Source organism: Rattus norvegicus, chromosome 1, assembly GCF_021556685.1.
Source record: "Rattus norvegicus strain SHRSP/BbbUtx chromosome 1, alternate assembly SHRSP_T2T, whole genome shotgun sequence".
NCBI lineage: Eukaryota > Metazoa > Chordata > Mammalia > Rodentia > Muridae > Rattus > Rattus norvegicus.
The window spans coordinates 220,108,042-220,123,325 of record NC_141534.1 but is presented as its reverse complement, the minus strand read 5'-3'; the positions used below and the strand labels follow the sequence as shown (position 1 = coordinate 220,123,325).

Sequence of the window (15,284 nt, the reverse complement as noted above, 5' to 3'; positions counted from 1 at the left end):
CTTGGAGGACTTACGGAGCCCGAGGCGGCCAACCAAGCGAGGCCCCGCCCCTGAGGCCCCGCCTTTTCCTAACCGCCAGAGGCCTCAGTACCCGGATGAGAGGGAGAGTTCGGGTACGCAGACTAAACCGGCCTCCACTTTGGTCAATTACGCCCTAAGAGGCCGCCTGCTGGTCCCCCTGCCACGGTCCGCGCCCCTTTCCTTCCTCAGATTCTGCCGCCTTCCCTCCTCTATAGCTCCAGGCGTCCTCAAGGTTTTCCCTCTTTTAGAACAGGAAGGACTGCAGAGGACTAGACCGGGGAGAGAGGTGACCAATGCCGACTAGAAACATGCTTTTCTTTGCTTAACTCTTCGAGCTCCTCCTGATCCATCGAATGCCCTCAGCTGACTTTAGAACAATCATCCCAGCCTCACACACCCCCGGGGGTCTGATTGCTCACCTCTTTTAGTTTCTTCAAAGGCTCCCTACTAAATTACTTGCTAGCTTAGTGTGTGTGTGTCCCCCCCAACCCCTGCAAATTCTGAGCTCAAACACACACTGGAATTTCACAAAAAGAGCCCTAAACACCCAGGTGATTAGTGCAATCAGCCCTGCAGATCCAGGCCCCAGGCTTCATCAGACAGCCTCCGTGCCCCAGCTGAAGCCCTTAGCAAATCTGCAGAATGCCAGAGGGGAGCTAACTCCCTATTTTACAAATGCAGCTGAGGCCTAAGGGGGTCAGTTTAAAAGTCTCCCAGGAAAGCTGAGGCAGAGATGGGTGGAGCAAGGTCTAAACCAAGATCTAAGAGCTAGGTCTGAACCAGGTGAAACTGAAGAACGATTATAGCTCCCCAGCTGGGACTCTGCTTGACTCTGGAGAACTAATGGGAACATTAGGCATTGCAGCAAAACTACACTTGGTCTGACTCTTACCAACACAATCTTAGACATTCACTAGAGTTTTCAGTCTGTGTTCCAGAAGTAAAATAGAATTACTGAGTTAACTCACTATTAGGGTGGCCAGCCAGAAAGGTAAAAATCTTTGTACATTTTCTCCTTCCCAGCTTTAAGCTGGACATGATTCCAGACCCTGCCCTCTGGCCAAGTGTGGGTGTGAACTTTGGTCAGCCCCACGCTATTCTCCATTCCTAGCCCACGAACTAGAGTTTGGACTTGGATCAAAGTCTGAGGCAGCTCCCTAATTCTTAAGGCACAGGAGGCATGATACTGCCAATCAGTTGCCCATACCTTCAGCTGCTCAAGTCCTTTCCACCCCTGCAGGTGCTGCTGCCGTCTCTACTTCAGACCAGTTAGCAGCAGTCAGGACTGTCAACCCTGCAGCAACTCAGAGCAGAAGTGTGAGCTCGACTTGTTTCGAAGCTTTCCCACCATGGTGAGTCCTGTGGGGGCCACAGTAGAGGAAGGACCACGGGGATCCCCACTCTAAACTCCTGTAACCTCTCTGTTCCGCACCTGAGTCAATGAGGCTTTCTGGGGTTCCAAAGACTAGAGTTTCATTTTGTTTCTCCAGGCATAATCCTTCTTCCCTTTCCTGTGGCCTGGGCCAAGTCAGGTCTGAGGTTGACCTGAGGCACGCTGAAACCCCTATGGCTAGGATCTCAGTCATGCATTTAGATCAGAACAAGTCACTTGCTGTGTCATAAGTCACTTTGCTAGTTAAGGAGGAACCGGGGAAGAATGATCTGGTGCTTGTTCCTCGGCCTAAGATTGTGTGGGCTGCTCTCAGAGCAGGGAACTGCAGTGTGGGAGGCTCTGGTCCCCAGGCTTCGCTTTAAAACTAATCTTGAACAGATCTGGGCTGGATTTCAGCCTCACTCCCACCACTGTGTTACTACTATGCCAAAGGCTTGACTCTCTGAGCCTCTCCTCTCCCCACCCCCATCTATAATATGGCAGATTAAGACCTGCTAGCATGTGGCCATGCGGTGTTGATCATACTAGAATCCTAGTGGCCACGCATAGTACCTCTCTCTTCTTGCCTTTCCTTCCCCTTGTGTTACTGGGAAACAGGAATGGCTCTGGTGCAGGAATGGTTGGGAATCTCTTGGGGGCTGTTGGTCCTGGAGGTGAGGCTTGGAATTGACACCAACACCAAGTACCAGTGATCCCTCTTTCCCCACCCTGTGCCTGTGGCTTCAGCCACTCCGGGAAACAGCACGTCGCTGGGATGAACCTGGCGGGTCTAGGCACTGGCTGGCTGTGTGACTTTGCGCACAGTCATTTGTTGTGCTTCAGTTTTATGTTGTTTTACTAATCTTACCTCCAAAGGGTTTTTGGGAAAATTAAATTAGACATGTTCATAAGTATTTAGAAATGGATCTGGCTCTTGGTGTTTAAGAAATGGAGCTCATGTCATTCTGCTTGTTGTCTGTTGACCAGGGCTACTCTTGCCATCCTTAAGAGGTGTTTTATGGCCTTAGTCCTTGTTAAATGGCAGGAAGACACCAGCTCTTCATTTTGCTTAAAGGCTCGGAAAAGAGGCAGGAAGCGTGTTTCGCCCAGACCTGGGTCAGCTGCAACCACTAGATGGCGCCAGCAGTCTCCTCTGGATCCGTTTTGAGGCTCACTCTTCCTGTCTCCTGAGGACAAAGGCGGCTCGCTGCATCCCAGACCACAACAGTTGTTTAGCTAGCTCCAGCTTTTCCAAGCTGTTCACAAAAGGGACTATAGCACCTTTTTAGTGAGCTTTTCCCATAACACTGGTATAAGCTCTAGTAAATCACTGTTTCCCAGAGGAAGAGCTGAGCCCAAAACAGATGTTTGTTCTCTGAGTTCTCTCATAGCTAAAGACAGGCAGGCATGGTGTTTGATACCAAGTCCCACTGACTCTAGAGCCAAATCTCGCAACTACTCTGGTCCCACATAGCTCCCCTCTGACTACACACCTTGTAAAGACTCAGCTGACCCCAGAGGTATTCTCCAGTGTTCTCTGCCAGCCTTCGCACACCCTCTTCTCCTAAGAGAGGCCCCGCAGTTCACAGTGTAACTGCCCTGCAAAGTGCAGACATTCTAAAGAGAGATTTCACCCCTTCCTATCGGCTATCAGACTGCTGAAACAATGCCTGTAAGAAACTGGAAGTTTTCCCAGGAATCTCCTGCTGGGAGAGGTAAAGACAGAAGCCCTGACACTAGCCAGGAGAAACAACCAGGAAGAGTTTCACGTGTTTGTTTCTCACAATGTTTTAGCTGCCTACAAGAAAGGGATGGGTCTGTGTCAGGCAGAACCACACCTTGTCCAAGACTGGCTAGGCTTTTTATTTGTTTCGGTGTTTTATTTTTTATATTTATTTATATGTTTGTTTTGTTTCTGCCTTCTGAGTTCTGGAATTAAAGGCATACACTACCAACAACTCGGCTTGTTTCAGTTTTTATGAGACACATGGGCTTCCTGTAGCTTAGGCTGGCCTCCAACTTTCTGTGTAACTGATGCTAACCTTGAACTCCCAACCCTCCAGCCTCTACCTCCCAAGGCCTGTGCTACCATACCCAGCTAGAACTACTAGATTACACAAAGCTCTTGCTCTCGGTTTAAACCTAAACCTCATATCAGTGCCCCGAAGATGGCCTTGGACATGGGGTACTATCCCTGAACCTCTTTATTAGTTCCTCTTCCCAATGAGAACATATTGATAAATTCATAAATAATAAACAATTTGATAATTTAATAAATTATTATAAAACATAAATTATAAGTAAATTGACAAATCTCCTTTCTCTGCCTTTTACTGTTGTGTCTTTTATGCCTATTGAGGACATGTGGCTGAGAATAGTAGTTTATTAGGCTGGTAGAGCTGAGGCTTTGGCCCTAACAATTCCTTTAACAAGATTCCTCCTGTGGCTTGTGAGGCCCCTGCCTACCTCTTCCTGACAGCCACATTGCTTGCAACACTATGTCACCCTGATGCTTCCGGAGCCACTATTCTGTTATATATCCCATATCTTGGCTTATGCTTCCTTCTGCCCAGAATACCTCTCATCTCCTTCCCAATGCCTACATGTCTCTTACTAGTTCTTCATGGGCTTCCCAGGTCCCTTCAGGAGACTGAGGTCCCTTTCTTCTGTGCTGTTATGCACATGTATTTCCCACTCACATAGCATGTAAGAATGATACCTGTATTCCCATGGAGGACAGGAATAACATCCTACTCTCTGTGAACATGTGTGAACATGCAGGCCCTAGCCCTGGACCCCACCACCCTGCAGGAGCGGTCTAGCTCTAGCCCATGAAGATCAGTTGTGGTATCAACTGGGTGGGTGTGGGGCCTGCTCAGACTCTTCCTCTATCATAGGAGCCGCAACCTAAAACCTACCTCCTCTAACAGAAACAGACAGGGCCCCAATTTCATTTTTTTAGTCTAGTGAGGACACCAACTTCCCCATTTGCATTACATTGAAGCTGTTTTTCAGACTACATAGAAATCATGGCATAAAGGCCTATTAGATAAATAAGCATTGAATAAAAGGTTGAATGTTGAGTAGCCATAGGCACATTCCCCTGGTGATGACACGAGTTAAGACACCTCTGTGTCGGGGTTGGGGATTTAGCTCAGTGGTAGAGCGCTTGCCTAGGAAGCGCAAGGCCCTGGGTTCGGTCCCCAGCTCCGAAAAAAAGAACCAAAAAAATAAATAAATAAATAAGACACCTCTGTGTCCTTAGAACTCCTTGGTGGCTTCTGTAATTCCTTTCCCTGGCATGAAATTCCTGGGGAAATTGGCACAGTATTGTTGCTGGGCAGGCAGGATGGGGATCCCTGCTGCCCACACTCTGAACCTCTTGTTTCTTGCTCTTCCTCCACAGAGCTCCAAGAAGATGGTGAATTCTGTGGAAGGGTGTGCTGGTGATGCCCTTGCTGGGTTTGTTGCCTGTAACCCTGACTTGCAGCTCCTGCAAGGGTACCGTGTAGCCCTACGTTCTGACCTGGACAGCCTCAAGGGCCGGGTGGCACTTCTGTCAGGTGGAGGCTCAGGCCATGAGCCTGCCCATGCCGGTGAGTATCTTGTGTTAATTGTGAGGGGTGCTGGCCAGAACAGAGTAGGGATCCTAGGAGATCTTCAATGCTAGTGTGATGATGTACCAGACAGGCAATGCTAAGGCCAGAGTTAGGAATGAGCCACGTCTCATCCTCCACTGTCCCAGCTACTCCATGCCCAGTCACAGCCTGTCTCTGCACCTGGATTTTTACAGCTCTAGAAATGCAGGGTTGAGCCAGATAACCCCGGAGGCTCTCCCAGCCTCAAGAGTTGGTGATTTCAAAAGTCTTCCTGGCCTGTTTTTCCAGTTCAGCTGACCCAACACCTCTTGACCGTGCAAGCACAAATTAGGACCCCTCTTCTGTAATCCTATCATGCCTTTCCCACAGCTGAACCATCCTAGCTGGTTTCCTGTGTGATGCTAGGGATAGGATCTTTGATAGGAGATCCTACAGCAGGCCTCAGACTTTGTGTCAGTTCACTTTTCCTATCCACCCTCAGTATTCTGTTTCTTCATTCAGCACATACTAGTGAGCCCACCGTATACTTGGCCCTGTGCAGAGCACACGTGTGAATCAGGCAAGATTCTCTCCTGTAGAACTTTTATGCCCCACTCTGGGAAGACATGTGAGCAGTTCAGAGAGCCGTTCAGTTTATAACAGACACTAGAATAAACAGTGAGGAGTAGGAGAGATGACTCAGCTCTTAAAAGTACTTGTTCTCACAGAAGACCTGGTTCAGTTCCCAGCAGCTCACAACCATCTGTAACTCCAGTTTCAGGGGAACCACTGCCCCCTCCGACCTCTACAGGCACTAGGCACACATGGTGCACATATATACACACTTGAAAAACATTCAAATAAAGCAAAACAATCTTTTATCAAAAGCTTTGTGTAAAAAAAGAACAGGAGGGAGGGAGAACAGAAAATGGTGGGAGTAGACAGAGTTCAGGGTGAGAAGCCAGGGGAAGCTCCATCAAGATGACTCCTGTGTGGGGGTTAGCCATAGCACAAGGATACATAGTAGGGCTTACCTAAACTTGGATCTCAGATATGTGGGAAGCCCCAGGGATAACAGACATAGATTCTACCCAGTGTCTTTATTTCTCTTTCTCAGGTTTTATCGGGAAAGGAATGCTGACAGGTGTCATTGCAGGAGCAGTGTTTGCCTCTCCTGCTGTGGGCAGCATCCTGGCAGCCATTAGAGCTGTGGCCCAGGCAGGCACAGGTCAGGCTTGCATGTGGGAGAGAACACTGTGGGTGGGCACTGTGGGGGAGGGCAAGGGCAAGTCTTAGTGACACCATGCTACTGCTCCCCACAGCCGGCACCCTCCTCATCGTGAAGAACTACACTGGGGATCGGCTCAACTTTGGACTTGCCATGGAGCAGGCCAAGGCCGAGGGCATCTCTGTGGAGATGGTGGTAATTGAGGATGACAGCGCCTTCACTGTCCTGAAGAAGGCAGGCCGGCGTGGCCTGTGTGGCACAATACTTATCCACAAGGTTAGCCTCCCCACCCTGGGACACTGAATCACCAGCCATTTCTTTTCCCTGACCCACTGAGTCTCCACCATTACAACAGCCATTAGCCCTAGAATGCAGGCATTCTCCTAAACCAGTTCTCTTCCCTTCACTCGGGAGATGTAGTCAGTTGCCCCTTCCGAGCTCTTCTTCCAGGGCAGGACAGGTCCTCCTATCCTGCCCTAACTACCTTCCCATTGGGTCACAGCTGCACTTACCTTCTTCTCATTAGGCTACCATGTTTGCGTCCTGCATTCCTGCCTTGCCAGTCAGTTGCCCACACTAACCCCAGAGGTATCTTTATAAAATACAGAAGACTGAGACTAGAGGGTTTTAAATTTGAACCTAGCTTGGACGACATAGTGAGGCCGTGTCAAAACAACAAAGATAGTATATATGCCCCATTTTCATCTCACTGAGAATACATTGGGTTCCCACAGTCAGCTCAAGCCCCTTGGTTGGGGGTGCCCACCACACTCTTTTTATTTATTTGAGGGCTGGAAAACTGGTCCAGCAGTTAAAGTCACTGGCTGCTCTTGCAGAGAATCTGGGTTCAATTCCTATCACTTACTGGTAGGTCACCATTGTAACTCCAGTTCCAAGGGAGGCCAGAAGAGAGTGTAAGATCCCCTGGAACTGGAGTTAGAGATAGTTGTGAGCGGCCATGTGGGTGCTGGGAACCAAACCTGAAATCCTCTATGAGAGCAGCAAGAGCTTTAACTGCTGAGCCACCTCTCCAGCCACCCCACCACCTCCACACTCCTGTCTCACCTCACTAACCCCTGGCTTTGCCACCCAGCATCTTCCCCTCTCCTAATGCTCCATAAACATCAGATCCCTCCCTGTACCTGTTGGGCTGGAGTCACCTCTGTGATTTTATGGATGTCACAATCCTTTGTTTGTCCAGCCTCTGTGGCCTGGCTCACTCCTGCCATTTTGTAGAGGCTGAGTTCCTGGAAAGCAGGACTGTAATTCAGTCACCCTTCTCCTTTCCAGCTCAGTAGAGTTGATGAAAACAGAGTAACAGGGTGGATAAATGAATGGAATAAGAGAAAGTCAAGCTATGGGAGAAAGCTCTACAAATCAGAAAAAGATCAGCAATGCACTGTCTGACACTGAACAAATAACCTCCTTCTCCAGGCCCATTTCTCTCTCTTAAAAGTCCATTCCAGCTCTACTAGACTAGAGGGATGGAGAAAAGGGAGTGGAGTGGAAGGGGAGATGGGAAAGGAGGAAAGAAAGAGAGAATGAATGACAGTGTCTGTGTGTGTGGGGTGTACATGTGTGGTGTACATGTGTCTGGTGTGTGTATATGCATGTGTGTATATGTGTGGTGTGTGTGTGTGTGTGTGTGTGTGTGTGTGTGTGTGTGTGTGTGCGTGTGCGTGTGGTGTGGTATTGCTAGAAATGGGTTTTATGCATGCTAGGCAAGCCTTCTGTCATGGAGCCACACACCCATTTCCAAACAGAAACTCTTGAAGACTTCTCTAAGTAGGTATGTTGTGAATAAGGAGAGGACATTCTTCTACCTTAAAGATTTATTTTATTTATGTGAGTACCCTGTAGCTGTCTTCAGACACACCAGGAGAGGACATCGGATCCCATTACAGATGGTTGTGAGCCACCATGTGGTGGCTGGGATTTGAACTCAGGTCCTCTGGAAGAGCAACCACTGCTCTTAACCACTGAGCCATCTCTCCAGCCCGTTCTTCTACCTTAAACATGATGGACCAGGTTTAGGGTAGAAATCCTGATATTCTCCCAACAAGAAAGTTCTTCCAAACCTCTCTTCTCTCACTGATCCAGTGAGTCCTCCACCCATGATTCCCTTCTCTCTGGGTGGCTACAGGTAGCAGGTGCTCTAGCTGAGGAAGGTATGGGGCTGGAGGAGATCACAAAGAAGGTGAGCGTGATCGCCAAGGCCATAGGTGAGTGCCAGCCCCCAGGGATGGGAGGATTGTGGCAGACATGGGGACTCAGAGCAGGCTCCTACCAGCAGCACTAGGAGCCTTTCCAAGTTATTCCTTGGAGGCTGGGGGAAGGTCCTCTGGAGAGAGCCTGAAGCCTTGTGTATCAGAGTTTAGACTTTCTTCCTAAGATGAGTTGGGCAGTGTGCTTAAAGAAGAGGATGCCCATAGCCAGGGCATCCTGCCACCTGCTGCCAACAACAGAACCATCTCTCTTATGCTTCGTTTTCTTAGGTACTCTGGGGGTGAGCTTGTCTCCCTGCAGTGTCCCTGGTACCAAACCCACCTTTGAGCTTGCAGCTGATGAAATGGAGCTAGGCCTGGGTAAGCCTGTGGCCATTATGCCCCTGCCATGACTGTTCTTCGCCTTGAATTTTGCCTGCCTCAGAAGTCTTGGAGTTGTCTAGCTAGTCCTCCCTGTTTATTTGATATCCCCAGGTGGTCTCTGGACTCATAGGTGTGCACTTGAGGCATAGCCTGGACTTTATCCTGCCTGACTTTATCCAGTTCGCCATCTGTGCCCAGGCTGTGGAACAGAGAGAGCCATGTTCCTCCTATCTCACTCTTACCCATATCATTCCAACCCCAATGCACAGGACCCTTTTGGTCCAAAGGACACCTTTTCTGTGACTGCCATGTCCCACTTCTTCCCATGTGTTTCTAACACAATAGGTATTGGTGTCCTTCAGCTTCTGTAACTTCTCAGCTAGCTCTACTCCACACCATCTGCTGCCGTGTTTCATTACTCGTTTCCCTCCCACTGTCCACACCCATTGTGCCTAGTCTGGTGCTGAACACTTGGTGTGTCATTGATAAAAGCATGGAAAGACAACTAGCAGGCTGTGAGCCAGCCAGTAATGACTATGTCTCTCCACAGGGATCCATGGGGAAGCCGGTGTTCGTCGGATAAAGGTAAATGACTCCCTGCTCAGCCTAGCCCAGCCCCAAGGGCTCCCTCCCAAACATGGCTCACTACTGCTTCTTCTGACAGCTGGTACCTGTTGATCAGATTGTCACTCTTATGCTTGACCACATGACAGACACCTCCAATATATCCCATGTGCCTGTGAAGTCAGGTGAGTAGCCTGTTGTTCCCAATCTCCGAACCTTTTATGTCCCCTTTCACAGAAGCCAGCAAAGGTATCACTGAGGTGTCACATCTATCAACAGGCTCTTCAGTGGTGCTGATGGTCAACAATCTGGGTGGCCTGTCTTTCCTGGAACTGGGCATCATAGCTGATGCTGCCATACGCCTGCTGGGTGAGCCTACCATTCAAGAGGACGTTAGCCCTTTGTTTTTCTTTGAAACAATGTTTCACTATGTAGCCCTGGCTGGCCTGAGTTTACTTACTATGTAGATCAGATCCTCTTACCGCTGTCTCCATGCCAAACTCCCTTAACTCTTCCAACCTGGTTTGAAACTGGGCATAAGAAAAGCAGCTGAGGTAGTGTCCTGTCATGGCCCAGAACATCAGCTGAGTAGTCAGCCACACAAGCTTAAGTTAAATTGTCACTTTTGCCACTAAATGGCTGGGGTCCCAAGTCTGGAAGTAATAATAGCAACACCTGCCTTATAGGGTGGTTATGAGAATTAAATGAGATTAAGTATAGGTAAGACACCTGGCACCTCTAAGAACTTAATAAATGACAGCTATGTAGTAATGGGCTGTCTTTTTTCTTTTCTTTTTTGGTAAGATTTATTTGTATATATTCTAGGTCCTTGTTTTGCTGTTTGGTTTCTTTTTAGGATGCTCTGGGTAGTTTCCTTCCCCACTCACAGGCTTCTTCACTTGGCATTGCAGAGGGCCGTGGGGTGAAGGTCGCCCGTGCCCTGGTGGGTACCTTCATGTCAGCACTAGAGATGCGTGGTGTTTCCCTTACTTTGATGCTTGTGGATGAACCCCTGCTGAAGCTGATAGGTGAGAGCTGGACCGTGGAAGCATTGCTAGAAGGAGTCATTACCCACCCACAGGTTCTATCCTAGAGACCACTGTGGGGCTCATGGTGAAAGTCTGGGCTCTAGACCTCTGAAGAGGCCTTTTCTGGTTTTTCAGCCTTCAGCTCTCAGTGAACTCTGAGAAGTTGGTGTTAGTGTCTTCCTTACATCTGCCTTACCCTCTCCCCAGGACATACCTCCACCTCAGTGTGCCATGCATACTTAGTCTATCCTTATCAGTTTGGACCCACTTCTTGTAGAGACCTTAGGGAGCCAGTATTCAGGGTTGGTGAGGAGTCTAGGCCCCACTTGATCTTGTCTGGAAATGTTCTGTGGCTGCCTCTAGATGCTGAAACTAATGCAAAAGCCTGGCCTCACATGTCCAAGGTCTCTGTGACTGGAAGGAATCGGATTCGGGCAGCTCCCACAGAGCCTGCAGAAGCCCCTGAAGCCACTGCAGCAGGAGGTACTGGGGCCTGCTGAGGAGGAGGGGCAATCACCCTGGGTGGTCAAGGCTCTGCCTTGAGTGCAGAGTACAGAAACCTTGGCACCCATACTCCCCACATTGGTGAAGGTTAGCATACTGTCCCCTCTCTAGGTGTAGCATCAAAGCAGATGACACTTGTGCTGGATCGGATATCCACCACGCTCATCGGACTGGAGGAGCACCTGAATGCCCTGGACAGGGCTGCTGGTGATGGGGACTGTGGTTCTACCCATAGCCGTGCTGCCAAAGGTTGGCCTCTTTGGGACACTCGGGCTAATATGGCATACTAGCTCTTAGATTTGGACATTCCATGAAGCAATTTCAAGAACATTTAAGAGCTTTCATGGAGTTGCTGCTTTCCTTCACCAAGTGAGCCATTTGCCACACCTTGGCACACCCCTCACCTTGTTTTCCCATACTATAAGTTGGGAGAGCGGTTGCAGAAAGAAACTCCATTCTGCTGCCCTCAGCACTCTGAATTGCCCAGACCACCAAAAATCCCTGTTTGTCCAGCTGTCCAAGAAAGATGTATTCATCTGGGCAATGGTGGCACACAAACTTTAATCCCAGCACTCAGGAGGCAAAGGCTGGTGGATCTCTGAGTTCAAGGCCAACCTGGTCTACAGAGTTGAGTTCCAGGACAGCCAGAGAAACTGTGTCATGAAAAAAAGTCAGCACCTACCTGAAGCCAAGCAGCACTCCTCATCTCCGTGGTTACAAACGTGAATGAAGCCAGGCAATGGTGGCTCATAAGGATTTCCAAGCCTACTTAGGGTGATAGGAAAGAAGAGAAACAAACAAGCAGACAGAAAATGTGTTCTTCAGGAAGTAAGAGCAATCAGGAAAATACTAGCAAAGACCAGGGAGAGAAAAGGAAGTGGATAGCACCTCTGAAGGGTCACCTGTCTCTACTTGCAGCCATTCAGGGGTGGTTAAAGGAAGGCCCAACTCCAGCCAGCCCTGCCCAGGTGCTCTCCAAACTGTCTGTCCTGCTGCTGGAGAAGATGGGAGGCTCATCTGGGGCGGTGAGTAGAAGCAGATCCTGAAGGAACAGACTGATGGGGAGGGATGCAGGCTTGGCTGGGTGCCGGCCAGCTCCATGTAATCAGCATTTTGGTCTTCCCCAGCTCTACGGCCTGTTCCTGACTGCAGCTGCCCAGCCTCTCAAGGCCAACACTGACCTCCCAGCCTGGTCTGCTGCTATGGATGCCGGCCTAAAGGCCATGCAGAAGTGAGGCAGCACCTCATATCTTAACACCAGGGGTGTGCTGGGGAGGAGATTGATAGATGGTTCAGCTCCCAGCTAGACCCTTTCCTTACACCTAAAGTAACTCACCTTGCTTATTCTCTCAGGTATGGAAAGGCTGCACCAGGAGACAGGACAATGGTATGTATGCAGGATGTAGCTCCCTTCCCCTTCAGTGCCTACAAGCCCTAAAGCTACCCTCAGTGTGGGGCTTCTTAACTCCCCTTTCTCTGACCTTGTCCAGCTGGATTCTCTGTGGGCAGCAGCACAGGAGCTCCAAGCCTGGAAGAGCCCAGGGGCCAGTCTCCTCCCAGTCCTGACTAAAGCAGTCAAAGTGAGTGACACAGCTGGACAGTCAAGGAGCCACCAAGCTCCAATCTCTAGGTGGCCTAAAGCAAGTCAATGGCCTCTTTTCATTGTCTTTTCTACCTTTATAAAACGGGTGAGCGCCTATCTCAGAAAGCACTTATGTTGCTAGGAAGATACATTGAGTCTAGCCAGTACCTGGGCTGAGGCTCAGAACATATAGGTCCCTTTCCTGGCTAGAAGCAGGTAAGAGGTGACCTTTCCACTGGAAAATGGTACAGAGATTGCTGGCAGAATGGGACAAAGGATCTAAGCTCAGATTTCCAGGCCCAGGGGCCCTACTATCGTGTTCTGAAGCCAACTTCCACTGTCCTCAGAGTGCCGAAGCTGCAGCCGAGGCCACCAAGAACATGGAAGCTGGTGCTGGGAGAGCGAGTTACATCAGCTCTGCACAACTAGATCAGCCAGACCCTGGAGCAGTCGCGGCTGCAGCCATCTTCCGTGCCATCCTGGAGGTCTTGCAGACGAAGGCAGCTTAACTGCTTTCCTCCTCCTCCGCTCCTCTCAGTTTGTTACTTCCTCTTGCCTTCTGATAATCTCCTCCCTTCCTCCCCTGACACCCATCCCTGCATGGAGCAGGACATCCTTCACCACACCCTCCAGAACTGTTCTGTGAAGAGTGTCTGGCTGGGTGGGTCACATGCCTCAGCAGCACTGTTCGTTCCCTCCTCCAGAAGAGGAATCGCTCAGATCTTGTCCATCCCACCCTAACCAGCTCTGGGTGTCAGTGATTTGGCTTCTCCTGAGCCTCTAACTTGCAGGCCTCTTCCTCTGGAAGGCCTCCTATACCCAGTCAGTACATGAAAGAAGGCTAATAAAATCCATTGAAGCCACAGGACTTTATCCCTGGTTACAGTGACCATGACCATCTCTTGGCAGGCAGTTCATCACCTGTGGTCCATACAAGTTCTGCTCAGCTGGGCTTCTCTGGGAGCTGCTTCTCCCAGCTCCCCATCCTTCTCCAGCACACAGCATGTCAATGTACAAGAGTGGCAAAGAGGCTTTTCTCTGCATCAGACCAACACCTGAGAATCTTCAGAAATTACACAGGCATTGGGTTCCCAGAGACATGTGTTTTGAGGCTCTGGTTTAGCTCAGAAACTGTAGTCATGTCAGTTCCAAGGTCTCTCTAGAGCAATTATTGCCTATGTCCTGACCAGCTGAAAGGCAGATGGCTGGTGCATGGTGCAGACACCACACATAACAGCTCATACCAGGTGGGCATGGGATCCTCAGTATAAGGAGGTGATTCTAGGCACCAGCAGGTCCTGTCCAGTTCTGTTTTAAGCCAGCTATGGGAACTCATGCCCATATTTGGCCAGTAGAGATCTGTAAAACTGAATAATCCCCATTACTCACTGGTTAGTAACCTAAAGGCCTAACAACTTGAATTTGATCACCAAATCCCATTAGGTGCCAGGAGATAAAGTTGCTTCTGGCCTCCACATGTGGCCTCATGCTGTGGCATGAATGTGCCTACACACACAGAGTAAGATTTTGGTTTTCAGAATGGTAAACATCTCAGGGATATAAAAACAGCTAAGGAGAGGATCCTAAGCAGCCTAGTAGTGTAGAGCTGTCACCAGAACAGGTGTTAGCATTGGTGCCAGGCACACACACTCCCACTGTGTCACCTTCTATAACTGATCATACTAAGAAAGGGACCTCATCATCTGTTTTACTTAGATTAGACACTGGGGTTCCTTGGCCTCTAGAGTCCTCTCTTAATCTGCACCATCAAAAGTCCCTGGCAATAAAACTGGATGTCAGCATATACAGATAACTATGCCCAGCAAAGGAAAAGGCTGATGTCAAATACTGACTTGTGGATCCGAACTCTGTCACCCAGCAGAGTGATATCAGGTACTTGCCTGCCCCACTCCATTCCTTTTGGAGTCTCATTTTCCAGACTTTAAGGCAGAAAACACTCCTTTTTTCCTATTGAAAGATGTGTCCTGGGCTGGAGAGATGGCTCAGCGGTTAAGAGCACTGACTGCTCTTCCAGAGGTCCTGAGTTCAATTCCCAGCAACCACATGGTGGCTCACAACCATCTGTAATGAGATCTGGTGCCCTCTTCTGGCCTGCAGCCACATATGCAGGCAGAATGCTGTACATAAAATAAATAAATAAATAAAAAGATGTGTCCTATAGCCATTCATTATGAAGGACACCCAAACAGATTTAAACATCATGCAATTCCAGGAACACAATCATGGATTTCTAGTTGGCCTCTCTGCTTCTGTAAGGGTCAAACTTGTCCTGAGCCCTTTGTAAATTGTCAAAATGCTGATTTAACCACAATGTAGTGTCAGCAAAGAATGTTTGTGTTCCAACAGAACTCCTATCCATGAAACTTCATCCCTAATGTGATAGAATTAAGGAGTAGGACCTTGAGCCCAGCCTAGTGGCTCACAACTTTAGTCTGAGCACTCTGGCAGCAGAGGACAGGCAGATCGGTGAGTTCAAGGCCAGCCTGGTCTACATAGCAGGTTCTAGCTCCATAGTGAGACCCTGTCTCAAAAATAACAAAAAAGAGGTTAGACCTTTGCTAAGTAATTAGGGGTGATAGTGGGACCAGGCCCTTCTAAATGAGATGCAATCATCCTTTATAAGGGGCTGGGAGCAACTTGTACTCTGTACCATGTGAACCCACAGTTCAAAGATGGTAGGGAGTGCCCTTACCAGATGCATGTTATTTTCTTGATCTTTGACATGTAGCCTCCAAAAGTATGAGAAATAAGTGTTTTTGTTTAAAATTATTTTTTAGAAAGTCTGAACAAACAACACC

At 49.0% G+C, this 15,284-nt stretch overlaps 1 protein-coding gene across 6 annotated transcripts; it reads left to right on the top strand.

Annotated features, from left to right (window-relative positions):
- Positions 1-60: 60 nt before the first annotated feature.
- Positions 61-13,330, top strand: Tkfc (triokinase and FMN cyclase). Of its 6 annotated transcripts, none has more exons than XM_087574937.1 (18): positions 61-113; positions 1,262-1,373; positions 4,800-4,989; positions 6,089-6,199; positions 6,294-6,475; positions 8,343-8,421; positions 8,695-8,784; positions 9,338-9,372; positions 9,452-9,536; positions 9,631-9,720; positions 10,263-10,379; positions 10,743-10,862; positions 10,995-11,132; positions 11,802-11,908; positions 12,011-12,114; positions 12,237-12,270; positions 12,374-12,463; positions 12,813-13,330. In XM_087574937.1, exons 2-18 carry the CDS (start codon positions 1,371-1,373, stop codon positions 12,972-12,974), a joined length of 1,737 nt encoding a protein of 578 aa, XP_087431063.1. In that variant the 5' UTR covers positions 61-113; positions 1,262-1,370; the 3' UTR covers positions 12,975-13,330.
- The last annotated feature ends 1,954 nt before the right edge of the window (positions 13,331-15,284 follow it).

Bases quoted from the DNA above. Each gene is read 5' to 3' on its own strand.
- Tkfc (XM_087574934.1), top strand. The intron at 8,785-9,337 runs GTAAGCCTGTGG...GTCTCTCCACAG, and splicing joins TGAAATGGAGCTAGGCCTGG to GGATCCATGGGGAAGCCGGT. The intron at 12,115-12,236 runs GTGAGGCAGCAC...TTATTCTCTCAG, and splicing joins GGCCTAAAGGCCATGCAGAA to GTATGGAAAGGCTGCACCAG.